At 52.3% G+C, this 13,979-nt stretch overlaps 1 gene segment (V, D, J or C); it reads left to right on the top strand.

The window, feature by feature from the left end:
- The first annotated feature begins 5,081 nt into the window (after nt 1-5,081).
- Nucleotides 5,082-11,916, top strand: LOC123347583. The segment is given in 4 exon segments: nt 5,082-5,127; nt 5,220-5,530; nt 5,855-5,908; nt 11,854-11,916. Coding segments are annotated over 4 exon segments (474 nt in total).
- Nucleotides 11,917-13,979: the final 2,063 nt, after the last annotated feature.

The following is a 13,979-nucleotide window of genomic DNA, read 5'->3' as shown; positions in this document are numbered from 1 at the left end:
CCACCAGTGCCCCCCCACCCACACCCCCTGCTGCCCCAGCACTGGGCTCCCCCTGAAACGTGGGATCTGCTACCAGCACACGGCAGCTGAGCCCTGGCCCAGCTGCGACTCTGTCCCCATGCGGGTGGAGCTGCTGGGCAGCACGGAGCGGGAGTACTTCCAGGTGGCGGTGCAGCTACGGGGCGGCGCGAAGAACACGGCCCCCTACATGGGCTTCGCGGCACTGCTGGTGGCCAAGGTGGATCAGTTCGTGCTCACTGCCCTCACCCCCGACATGCTGGCGGCCAAAGACCTGGAGAGCCCCCCGGACCTGCTGCTCTTCAGCCTCACGGTGCCCTGGCCCAGCCCGGGCAGGCGGGAAGGCGAGGATCTCCGGCTGCGGGGCTACGGGCTCAGCACCGACGAGCCCAGCCGGCCGCTCACCTCCTCACACACTCTGGAAGCCCCTCGCCACCATCGCAGCTGGGGCTCGGCTCCAGGGGACCCGCTTCCCTCCCTCCCTGGCTCCTCACATAATCTGGGCAGGGCCACCCGGAGGATTCAGGGGGCCTGGGGCAAAGCAATTTCGGGGGCCCCTTCCATAAAAAAAAGTTGCAATACTATAGTAACGTATTTGGAAATGTAAAAAATAACCAGTGAAATACATTCAAAAATTAATTTGTAATAATTTGAAAATACACCAAATACATGAACTGCTTTACTGGTCTGTCTACATTTGCAATTACATAAAGGGCTGTTGCTGGGTGATGGTGATGGTTGGTGCCAATGGGCTGTCGCTGCCTGGGGGTGGTGCTGCTGTTGCCCAGGGCTGGGTGGGGAGCTGGGCTCTGGGTTGGGGGGTGCCTGGTTCACAGGAGCTGGGCTCAGAGCGGGGGTCAGGGCTGTGGGGGGGATGGGACCGGGAGGGTGCTCAGCTTAGAGGGGCTGGACTCGGAGCTGGGGGTCAGGGATGGGAGGGATGGGGTCGGACGGTGCCCGGCTCCGGCCTGGCCCCTTACGATGCCACTTACCCCCTCTCCCCGACAGCGCTCAAGCGGCGTGGTGTCTCCAGCGGGGCCTGAGTTCCTGCCGCTGGGCTGCAGCTCGCAGCCCCGCCCCCTTACCAGCTGAGACACCGGGGGATGGGAGAAGACGGAGGCGGGGGGGAGCCTCCGACATTCCCTGTGGGGCCCAGAGCCAGGGGAAAATTGACCCACTTGCCCCCCCCTCGCCTGGGCGGCCCTGACTCTGGGAGCCCTTCTCGCTACCGCCGCAGTCCGGGCTCGGCGCCAGGGGACCCCGCCTCCCTCTCGGGCTCCTCACACACTCTGGGAGCCCCTCTCACCGCCACAGCAGCCCGGGCTTGGCTGTGTGAGGAGCTCCCGGAGCGTGTGAGGAGCCGGGGACAGAGGGAGGAGAGGTCCTGCTGCCACTGCCACTCCCGGCGGCACCGCGTTTCCGAGTGGGCTGTGCAGGGTGCCACCGGGCTGGGCAGTGGGCGCGGATTCCAGCTTGGGTGAGTGGCTGCGCCAGGGCTGGCTCCCGGCAATGATGCTCCAAGCAAAAAAATAAAAAATAAAAATAAAAAAGAGGGGAGGAGGCAGAGTGCCGCCCCTAAGAAAGTGCCGCCCCAAGCACATGCTTGGAGGGCTGGTGCCTAGAGCCGGCCCTGACCCGGAGACACAATCTGCAGCCCCTGGGTCTGTGCAGTTGCCAGCCAGTCCCTGGGGACTTTCCGCTCCAGCCCCAGGGAACTAGGGGCCAAGAGCTGAGGAAGCGTTATTCTAAATCAGCCATAAAGATGTTGGCACACTGTGGGGCCATGCGGGTACCCATAGCAGTGCCGCTGACTTGAAGGTCTACAACTATTTCACATTGCGGGACAGTGTACACCTTCAAGTCAGGTCAGTGGAGAAGCCGAGCCCTTAGTGCAGGTCAGGGGGCGTGCGGAGCCCAGAGTGAGGGTTGTTTGACAGGCAGGGCGGGGTCAGTGATCTCTGAGTGATCTCCCCCCTCAGCCCATTGATCATCCTCTGGATAAAAATCCACCCTTTTGTAGAGGGGGCAGCACAAGCGTCTATGCACCTCCTGAGTGGCACCGAAGCATTTGAGGATCTGATGCCCAGATCCACATTCCCACCACAATCCAAAGGAAACACGTCTGTGAGTTTCATGCTCCGTGGTGGGAAGAGGAAGGAAAAGTGGGTATGGATCCAACATAAATATGAATGGGAAGGGGAATCGAAACGGAAGTATCCAGGGGTATTAATCTGAACCTGAATGTGAATGGGGATATGAAGTGGAGTATAAATGGGACTACAGGGGGAAATGGGAACAGTTATATGACTATGAACTCCTACGGATGGGACTGGCAATATGAATGGGAGGGTGAACTGGAATGTGAATAACAACGTAAATGGAAATACGAATCCTAATAGAAATACCTCAGAGAAAAGCACTACGAATGCTTACCTCCAATACTGACCTGCGGTCCTGCCTCCTCCTGTTCCCCAGTTCATCCTCTCTCTGCTCGGATTCATATTTTTCATTTCCAGTCAGTAAAAGCAGCAAAGAATCCTGTTGCACCTTATAGACTAACAGACGTTTTGCAGCATGAGCTTTCCTGGGTGAATACCCACTTCATTGGATGCAAGAGAGTATTATATTGGCATGACCCCTCACACTAGAACTCTCCCCTCCCCTTTACACCTCCCCCCACTACCCCTCACGGCCACGCTCACCTCATACAGACCCTACGTTACTGCCCATTTTCCCCCTCTCTGCACCTACCCACCACGGCTACCCACAGCCTCCCTCATGCCACAGAGACCGAAAAGGCTGGGTGCACCCTCTGCCTTCTATACCCGACACCACAGTTACTGTCATCGCCCCATAGAGACCCGCTCATCCTGGCCTGGTCCCCTCCCTTCTACCACTAATCCAGGCTCCCTCTTCATTCGAAGAGCGGTGACCTCTGGACATCTCTCCCGCCCCAGGGGTTGGATCCCAGATATGAATGTGCTACAGCCCCTCCTGACAGCAATATGCAAAGCCCAGGAATCTTGGTTTCTCCCCCGCAAAATACGCCACAGCCCCGCCCCCCACACAAACTCCAGGATCCGATTTAGGAATTGCACTTCAGCTCAATGCACCCGAGACCCACTCCTGAACCGGCCCATCGCTGTTATCACCATCATACCCAGGCACTGCACCGGCCGGCCTCTAAGCTGCAAATTCCCACCATCAACCCGAACCCCGAGAAGCCAGGCAATGAGGAGTCACGGGTGAAGACTCCCCCCAGACTTTTCTAACCCCCACCCCCCGACATTCTCCGCTGTCAGTGACACTCAGTGCTCACCCAGGAGACATTCTGCCCTCAGCACATTCACCACCCTGGTGCTGCGCATCCAGCTCTGAACTCTGGCCTGAGACTTTCCTCCGAGCACTTCTCCCATCTCCAGCGACCATCTGCAGCACCACCCTGCTCCGTGCACTAGGCGCTCCTGCTGCGGACCCGGCCCCCGGTCACTGCGCATGTCCGTGGAGCGGGCCACTGCTGGGAAAGGGAAGGGGCCACTTTGCCCCAGTGCCGCGGGGAATCTTCACCCTCCAGCGGGTGTCCCCCAAACCAGTGAAAACCTCGGACCTGACCCCGTCACTGACCCCACAGAGCCACCGCCCCACGGTGCACGGGGAGTGGGGGCTTCCGAGCGGAATCCCCCACCATCTCTTAGTTCACTAGAATAGATTTCATAGGGGGCCCAAATCCCCGGGTAAAGAATTCCGGTTATTCAAGGGAGCTGTTTGTTTCTCCCATATACAACAGCATAAGAAGCGTCTGAGCCATTGTGTTAATAATTTACATCTCCGAGGAGAGGAGTCTGCATCTCTTGTAAGGAGTGCGACAGGGCAGTGGTTCTCAGACAGGGTAAGCGGAGGTCTTCCTGGGGATGCATCAGCTCATCCAGACATTTGTCTAGTTTTACAACAGGCTACATAAAGAGCACTAGCCAATTCAGTACAAACTCAAACTTCATACGGACAATGACTTGTTTATACTGCTCTATAGGCTGAAATTTAGTACAATATTTATATTCCAATCAATTTATTTTCTAATTATATGATAAAAATGAGACTCAGCAATTTCTCGATAAGGTGCTGTGGCACTTTTGTATTTTGATGTCTGATACAGTTTTTATGTGAGGTGAAACTTGGAGTATGCGAGACAAATCAGACTCCTGATTCAGTACAGTCTGGAAAGTCTGACAGGACAGCCACTGAACTAGGCCATTTTCCTGTCTCTATTAGTGGCCAGAACCAATTGCAAGAAACCCTGGTCCCTGGTCAGGCCGCGCTTGGTCCACTAATCCCAGGGAGGCTCCACTGCAAACTTAACTCTGCCCTCAGACTCCCCCCCCCCCCCCAGCTTCTCCCACCTGCACCCACAGGCGGGCCCCAGACCCGGCCCAAAGCACGAGCCAGGCTTGCTCCGATCACGTTCCTAGTGTCACGGATCATTTCAATGGAGCCGGTCACTGCCGGGAAGGGAAAGGGGCTTCCGTCCCCAATCCCCCCCGCGCCATGGGGAATCTTCCCTCTCCAGCGGGTGGCCCAGCCCAGTGGATCCCTGGGACACGACCCCTCCCCAGACACTGACCCCCCCTGACTGGACAGTGCATGGCCCTTGTGCCCCTGGAACGGGGCTCCAGAGCTGAGTCACCCCCAGCCCCAATGTCACCTCACAATAACCAGGCCCTCAGTTCCCGGGTGGGGAAATACAGTCACTGCAGGGAGCTTTTCACTCCTCCCAGGGGTCCCAAAGTGTCAGGAGGACCCCAGCACCCTGTGCCCGGCGCTGCACAGACACAGGACGGGACAGTCTGACTCCTGCACCCGCAGCCCTGGGGCGAGTCACTCAGATCACGGGCAGCAGGAGTGTGTGTCATTTATAAAGCGGGGATATGCAAATGAGGGAGACAGTTTCCTGTTTAAATCTGTGCCTCTCTCTGCCCAGGCTGCACCCGGAGACACAATCCGCAGCCCCTGCGTCTGTGCAGTGACCAGCCAGTCCCTGAGAACTTTCCCCTCCAGCACCCGGGAAAATGGGATTTTTGCTCCTGTTCATTTTCGCTGTAGCCGCTTTGGAAGGTATTTTCCTTCTCTGAATAACGGGCAGAGTTAGAAGACATTGTGTTACCGCTGTTTTTATACCGATATTAATGGCCTGTCTTTATTCCCAGGTGTCCGGTCCCAGGTGCAGCTGGTGGAGTCCGGAGGGGATGTGAAAAAGCCCGGAGACTCTCTCCGCCTCTCCTGCAAAGCCTCCGGGTTCACCTTCAGCAGCTACGAGATGAGCTGGCTCCGACAGGCTCCCGGGAAGGGGCTGGAATGGGTCGCTTATATTAGCAGCAGTGGGGGTACTATATACTACCTTGATTCCGTGAAAGGCCGGTTCACCATCTCCAGGGATAATCCCGAGAGTGAGCTGTACCTGCAAATGAGCGCCCTGAAGCCCGAGGACACCGCCCGCTATTACTGTGCGAGAGACACAGTGGGGGGAATCCCGACAGGGCTCGCACAAAAACCAGAGACGCAGAACCGCCCTTCTCCCGTGCGCCGCATGGGGGCAGCACTTCCCCAAACAATCCAGCCCTGGGCTCGGGAACTGGATCTACAACAAGAGTGAAAAACAAATCAATCCTCAGGTTTCAGAGCTCAATATCCATCTGTAGAATCACAGAACCCTGGGACTGGAAGGGACCTGGAGAAGTCATCTAGTCCCGTCCCCTGCACTCATGGCAGGATTCAGTGTTATCTAGACACCATCACTGACAGCAGGTGTTTGTCTAACCTGCTCTTAAAAATCTTCAGTGAGGGAGATTCCACAACCTCCCTGGGAAATTTATTCCAGTGCTTAACCACCCTGATAGTTAGCAAGTTTTTCCTAATGTCAAACCTCCCTTGATGCAATTTAAGTCCATTGCTTCTTGTCCTATCCTTAGAGGTTAAAGAGAATAATTTGTCACTTTCCTTCTTGTACTTCTCCTTTTATGTACTTTCAAACTGTTATCACGTTCCCCTCAGTCTTCTCTTCTCCAGACTAAACAAACTCAGAGTTTTCAATCTCCCCTCATGGGTCATGTTTTCTAGACTTTTAATTATTTTTGTTGTTCTTCTCTGGACTTTTTCTAATTTGTCCACCTCTTTCCTGAAATGTGGCAACCAGAACTGGACACAATATTTAAGTTGAGGCCTAATCAGTGTGGAGGAGAGCGGGAGAATTAAGTGGGTTGCTTACAACACTCCTGCTAATACAACCCAGAATGATGTTCACTTTTTTAAATAGTGTTACATTGTTGACTCATATCAAGCTTGTGATCCCCTATGACCCCCAGATCCCTTTCTGCAGTACCCCTTCCTAGGCAGTCATTTCCAGTTCTGTATGTGTGCAACCAGCAATGGCTCCAGGCACCAGCGCTCCAAGCCTGTGCCTGGGGCAGCAAGCTGCTGGGGGCGCCCTGACGGTCCCTGTGAGGGCGGCAGTCAGGCAGACTTCGGGGGCCTGCCTGCGGGAGGTCCACCAGTCCTTTGGCTTCGGTGGCAATTCAGCGTCGGGGATGCCGAAGCCGCGGGACCGGCGACCTCCCCCAGGTGCACTGCGAAGGCAGCCTGCCTGCCATGCTTGGGGTGGCAAAGAAGCTAGAGCCGCCCCTGCGCCTGCCCCCTGGGAAAGGGCTGGAATGGATGGGATTTAGCCGACATACAGTTAATGGGGGAACCACAGAGTATAACTCGGCTCTCACACCTCGTGTCACCATCACCAGGGATACTTGGAAGGATGAAGTTTATCTCCAGCTCCGCTCGCTGACAGCTGTAGACACTGGCACCTGTTACTGCGCCAGAGACACAGTGACACAGAGCAGAGCCGGGACTGGCACAAAAAAGGGAAATGAATTTCTAAAGTGCCAGCTGACTGGAACACACAGTCTGTGCTCTAGGGGATGAGACAGACGGGGCAGTGCCCACAGTGGGGTCTCAGGAGCCAACCCCCTGTCTCCCCTACATCTCACCCTCTCCCAGCCCCTTCCACCAAGGGATTTTAAACACTACGCTTCCTTGTGCTGCTCACTGAAAAGTGCACCCAGAGACTCACCGAGACAGGAGTGATGGTTTGGGCTACCTCATATTTTGGGCACTTATCCCGACACACCTTGACCCTAATCACCAGAAGATGCTCAGGGCCCGTATCTCTCATTGGCCTCAGCTGGCGCTGTGGGTGGGTGTCATGCCTGGGGACCAGGCTCTCTGTGTCTCCAGACTCCAAAATTGGGAAATCACATCAGGACATCTTGATCCACAGGCAGGGCTGGTGCAACCCATTAGGCAACCTAGGCAGTCATCTAAGGCGCTGGCATTTGGGGGGCGGCATTTCAGGTCCTTCGGTGGCAGCGACCATGGCGGCCGGATCTTTGGCTGCCCTGGTTGTTGTCGGCATTTCAGCGGAGAGACCTGGGGCAGGGGGGCGAGGGGAGGGCCTCCTGCAGCAAGTAAGGGGGGGCGGCACGCAGGGGAACCGCTCCCCGCCCCAGCTCACCTCTGCTCCACCTCCTCTCCTGAGCATCCCACCCCGCTCTGCTTCTCTCCCTCCCAGGCTTGCGGCACCAAACAGCTGATTGGCGCCGCAATCCTGGGAGGTGGGAGAAGTGGAGCGGTGACAGCATAATCGGGGGAGGAGGCAGAGCAGAGGTGAGCTGGGGCGGGGAGCTGCCGCACAGCTCCCCAGGCCAGGGGGAGCTGCCGTGGGGGGGGGTGCCTGGGGAGGGTGGAGAGCTGCCACAGGGCTCGGGGAGGGGGGCGCAAGGTGGAAGTTTCCCCTAGGGCACGAAACATCCTTGAACTTGCCCTACCCATGGGCAGGGCCGGCTCTTGGTGTTTTGCTGCCCCAAACAAAAAGATTTTTGGATGTCCCAGAGGGAGGGGAATCCTGGAGAGCGGGACATGGGCCCCGCACAGCAGTGTCCCCCCCATGGCACTGCTGCTGCTGCTGCTGCTTCTGGCCACCCTGCCACAGTCCCTGGGCAGCTTGGGGGTGACCACCCTGTGGCACCTGCAGGCGGCTCCGTGTGCCCTGCGGGGTGGCCCCCAGCCCAAGTGTCCCCCGCTTGGAGCCTGCCCGGCCCAGGCACAAGGTGTGGACACTGCTCCCCCTCGGTGCGAACTGCAGCAGCCCCAGGGCACCCCCGGCGCACAACGTGCTGCTGCTGCCAGGGCCGGCTCTAGGCTTTTGCAGCCCAAAGCAAAAAAAAAGAAAAAAGATGGCCAGAATGCTGCCCCTGAAAATGGGCCGCCCCAAGCACGTGCTTGGTTTTCTGGTGCCTAGAACCGGCCCTGCTAACTGCTCCCCTAGAACCTCCTCATCCACCCCCCCAGCCCCTTTCCAAATGTGGGAGCAGCACATACTACAGCGACAGACAAAGGCCGATTCACCATCTCCAGGGACAATTCCAACAACCTGCTGTATCTGCAACTGACCGGCCTGAGAGCCAAGGACACCGCCCGGTATTACTGTGCCAGACACACACCCTGCACTGTGAGGGGAAGCCGGGCTGAGCTCAGACAAAAACTTCCCGTGGCGGTTACCAGAGAAAGTCCCAGCTGGTTTGCTGCTGACAGGCCGCGCTGGGAGCTCACAGGAGACAGTAATTTCCTCCCTTTGAAATGGGGGAACTGAACCCAGCTGGTCAGTCAGATCTAGATCCACAGGAGGTGGAGATACCGGGAACGGGGTGTCCCGCACTGGGCGTGGTGGGGATTCAGTCGGTCCCAGATGTTCTATTACAGATGTAAGCGGGGGATGGTCCCACTAGTGTGGGGAACTTTCCTGGCCTGTACACTGTGCCGGTGAAGTGGGCAAGCGAAAGGGTCTGAGTCCTCGCTCCCACTGCCTTTACCCACAGCCCTGCCTGACCTCGAGGGCTCCCCTTCCACCTCCTGTGGGGCAGAGACCTCGTAACCCCGACAAGGTTGGGCCCAGGATTCCTGGGGGGGGGCTCGACCCCCAACCTTGTCATGGTCACTTAGGGCAGGGGCTAACATGTCCCCACTCTCTGCACTGGACGCTTCCCTGAACCACTGATCATCACGTACAATTTAAAGCAACAACAGTCCCCTTACACAGACTCTGATATGGGTTAACAGGAATTATTTTCTGCCAAACAGAAGCCCAAATAGTCCCATGTTCACCTCTCAGTTCCCGTGTGGGGAGAGAAAGCAGGAGAGGTGAAAACACAAACCCTGGCGGCTATAAAAGGGAACAAGGCTGTTCCCCAAATCCCTGTTGGTCAATGCCAGAGAGCTGGGTCGTGTCTGTTTATAGATTTATTCGATCCCTGCCCTGTACATTGTCTCACCTCTATTAGCCTCATCAATGAACTGGTCTCCAGCCAGTCTGAGAGCCTAGTACCATGGTGCATTATGGAGCCATCCACCCACCCACCGTCATTGTCTGAGCATCATTCCATGTAACTGTCTATGGGACATTCCCTAAGAACATTCTCTCTCTCTCTCTCTCTCTCTCTCTCTCTCTCTCTCTCTCTCCAGTGTGTGTGAATGAGGGTGGGGATCTGAAAGGGAACACGAGTGGTCATGGGAATGGAGATCTGTGTTTCAGCGTGAATGCTGCTACTTGTCTGAAAGTCAGTGGGAATGGAAATATTTTTGTTGTTGTTTTTGTTACTATCCCTCAATATTACATCCTGGGGATGGTTTAGAAACACGTAGCGTTCATGTCACACAAGTTTTTTAAACACAACCAGGAGAAAGCTTCTGTCTACACTTCATTGCTTATTAATAATTAACTAAGTAAATGATCTTGATGATGACGCTCAGCAGTGATAGATTTGATGCTGCTTGTGGTCCTAGCACAGGGGTGGGCAAACTTTTTGGCCCGAGGGCCACACTGGGGTATGGGTCGCTAGCGCGCCGCAGACTGCACAGAACTCGGTCATGGGAGCATCGCAGAGAAAGGGGCCGGGGAAGAAGTGTCGGTCCCTGGATTATAAATAGTTGAGGGTAAAGGACATTTCTAAGTGAGTTTTAAAGAGTCACCCTGGAGTTGCTCTGTACGTCAGACATTGCCCTGCTAAGAGCTCCTATCAGCTGTGTTTCTATTCCAAACACACACACACAAACACAGAGACACATCATCACACCTACAGACACAATCACAGACATACAATCATACAAGCACCCCCACACACACACATCCACACCTTCAAGCACTTACACTAAGATACACGAACAAAAACACACATGCAAATACACACCCTGAAAAAGCCTTCTGACAATTTCTGAGTGTGTCAAAGGAGAAGAGACTGGATTTGAAAAGATTCAGCCAAATTCTGCTCTCAGTTACATTGGCCTAAATCTGGGGTCACTCCCCTGAACTAAACAGATTTATTCCAGTTTTACACTCAGCAACTGACAACGGAATCAGACCTAACACGGAGTGGAAAATAGCCCGTTTACAGAGCTGGTCTACTGCCTTTACTGCACTGTGCATTGCAGGTGTCCATAGTGGTAAGTGGTAAATTGAGATTTAAGAGAGCTGAAAATTACTTCCAGGTCTGCCACTTATTTCCTGGGTGATCTTGGGCCAGTCAATTCATTTCCATGTACCTCAGTTTCCCCATGTGAAAAATTAGGATAACGTCGTTTATCTGCTTTGTAAAGCACTCTGAAATCTATGGCTATACAGGAGCTAGGTTCTACTATCATCATCCTCATCTGTACTGGGATTATCTCGCCCTGATCATGCAGAAATGACATTGAGTTTTTGACAGGTGAAGGTCCATGACCTCACTAATATTGGGCAACACCCTTCATTCCTCAATCCCGCCAACAGTCTCACTATAATTAGTCAGATTTGGTATTTTATCCATACCTAGGAATCTGCCCAGGGCTCTTCTACTAATCTGATTGCTCTGAGAGTTTTCTGCATCAAACACAATTGATGACCCTATGAGGGAAGCATCCTCTGCACCATAATTAGCTCCGGTCTAGCAAGAACTCCATGGCAACTGGTGAAACATTTACATTGATATTTTCAGCAATGGCCATAAAGTTTCCAGCATCAGGTTTATGAACACAGGGCATGACACAAATGATGTTGTACTCAGTGGGGTGGCTTCCATTGAGTTATAAAGGCCTTTCGCATCAGGCCCTACAAGGATTAAAGTCACTTCTCTTTTCGTAGACCAGACATTTTTGCTCAAGTTCATCATGTCACCCAACCAGCAGTTTTCTCATGGGAAGGAAAAGCCATTAATTGCTGCATTGGGGAATGGCCCAAGGTCAAATGAAGATAACTGACTAGCTCATTCCATTCATTTAAGTGATCCTCACATCACACCCAGAGAAATAGACTTTTTTCTCTTAGATACACATATATCCCCCTCTCCCCCAGTCACCATCATATCTGAGCATCTCATACTTTCTGTCTCATCTATCCTCCATGCACCCCGCAGAGGGAGGAAAGTTTGATTATCCCCATTTCACAGCCTGAGAACTGAGGTACATCTATGGGAGTTGGGCTCCTCGGTGCTTCAGAAAATGTACATTGATGCCTCAGTACTTGGAAAAATCCAGCCACAGGTTACTTCCCCAGTGACACAGGAAGTCTGTGACAGAGCAGAGAACCCAGCCTGAGCGCCCTGAGCCCTGAATGTTCCTCTCTTGCTTCCTCTGGCCACTTTCTGAATCCCCAGGCAGGTAAATTGGGCTCATTAATTGAGGATGTTTTATGTGTCATAAGGAGGGTGACATGCAAATAGGGGTGACAGATTCCTGTTTAAATCTCTGCTTCTCTCTGCCTAGGCTGCTCCTGGAGACACAATCGGCAGCTCCTGGGTCTGTGCAGTTGCCAGCCAAATCACCTGAGAACTTTCCTCTCCAGCACCAGGGAAAATGAGACTTTGGCTCCTTTTAGTTTTTGTTGCTGCGGCTTTGGAAAGTATTTTCTTCCCAATGCATCTACTGAAGGGCGAGAGATTTTTCTCTGTGTGATACTGCAATGGCTGTGATTTATAACACAGCTTTATTCAGTGCTCTCATGCTCTTTATTGGAGAATGTGGCTCATTGGTCCCTTTTTGAAATGACTTCTCTCCTTCAATCCGCTGCTGATCTTAGATTTTCATAGAATCATAGAACTGGAAGGGACCTCGAGAGCTCATCAAGTCCAGTCCCCTGCACTCATGGCAGCACTATCTAGAACATCCCTGACAGGTGTCTGTCTAACCTGCTCTTAAAAATGTCCAATGATGGAGATTCCACAACTACTCTTGGTAATTTATTCCAGTGCTTAACTGCCCTGATAGTTAGGAAATGTTTCTTAATATCCAACCTAAAAAGGGCTCTAGAAGTGATCCTGGCAATTACAGACTGGTAAGTATAATGTCAGTATCAGGCAAATTAGTTGAAACAATAGTAAAGAAGAAAATTATCAGACACATAGAAGAATATAAATTGTTGGGCAAAACTCAACATGGTTTCTGTAAAGGGAAATCATGTCTTTCTAATCTATTAGAGTTCTTTGAAGGTGTCAACAAACATGTGGAGAAGGGGGATCCAGTGGACATAGTGTACTTAGATTTCCAGAAAGCCTTTGACAGGGCCACTCAAAGGCTCTTATGTTGTCATGGGATAAGAGGGAAGATCCTATCATGGATTGACAACTGGTTAAAAAACAGGGAACAAAGGATAGGAATAAATGGTAAATGGTAAATTTTCAGAATGGAAAGGACAAACTAGTGGTGTCCTCCAAGGGTCAGTCCTAGGACCAATCCCATTCAATTTATTCATAAATGATCTGGAGAAAGGGGTAAACAGTGACGTGGCAAAGTCTGCAGATGATACTAAACTGCTCAAGATAGTCAAGACCAAAGCAGACTGTGAAGAACTTTAAAAAGATCTCACAAAACCAACAAACAATTGTTTCAAACAAACAATAACAAAGTGCTAAAAAAATCTGGCAAATGAAATTTAATGTGGATAAATGTAAAGTTATGCACAATGGAAAAAGTAACTCCAACTATACATACAATATGATGGAGGCTAATTTAGATACAACGAGTCAGGAAAGAGACCTTGGAGTCATCGTGAATAGTTCTCTGAAGATGTCTATGTAGTGCACATCAGCAGTCAAAAAAGCAAACAGGATATTAGGGTTACAAAGGAACAGCGAATAAGACGGAGAATATATTATTGCCCTTATATAAATCCATGGTAAGGCCACATCTGGAATACTGTTCATTCCTTCTAGGGCACCTGGCATTGGCCATTGTGAGAAGACAGGCCACTGGGCTAGATGGACCTTTGGTCTGAGACAATATGGCCATTCTTATGTTCTTACGGTCATATTTGAATGTGACCCTTATCAGACACCAAAGTAAAAATGAACACAACCTCCAGGACAGTTACAGATTCATAGAATTAAAGACTGGAAAGGATTAGTATGATTCTCTAGTCTGATCATCTGCATAATACAGGCCATAAATCCTCAACCTGATTAATTGGGTTTCAGCCTAGCACCCTCTTTACTTCAGCATGCTGGGATTCCGCTTTCTTCCCCCACTCTCAGAGATACAGTCAAGCAGAAGGGCAGTGATCTCTCAGCTTTTGGCACTAGAACCCACCAAGTTTGTTTGTTTTGTTTTGTTTTTCTTTTTTGTTTGTTTCTTTTTCTGGTTAGTTGAATAATTGTTCAGCAAAAGCTGGCTGTTTCTGGTACAAGGGACATTTTCCTAGGAGCAAAATAATCTTGGATTAAAAGAATAAATAACCCCCCAAATATTTATTTTCTGCTTTAAATGATAATACAAAAGGGAGATCAGTGAGCGAGAGGGGGGGCTGCAGAGTCCTTTTCTCCATTCCCCACCAGGGGGAGCAATGAGAAAACAGCACAGCCTTGGGGAGGAGACTGAAGAGGGGCTTTGGGGGTTAG

This window comes from Mauremys mutica, chromosome 13 (assembly GCF_020497125.1).
Source record: "Mauremys mutica isolate MM-2020 ecotype Southern chromosome 13, ASM2049712v1, whole genome shotgun sequence".
Taxonomy (NCBI): domain Eukaryota; kingdom Metazoa; phylum Chordata; order Testudines; family Geoemydidae; genus Mauremys; species Mauremys mutica.
Note: the sequence above shows the minus strand (reverse complement) of the source record. Positions and strands in the feature narration are given on the sequence as shown.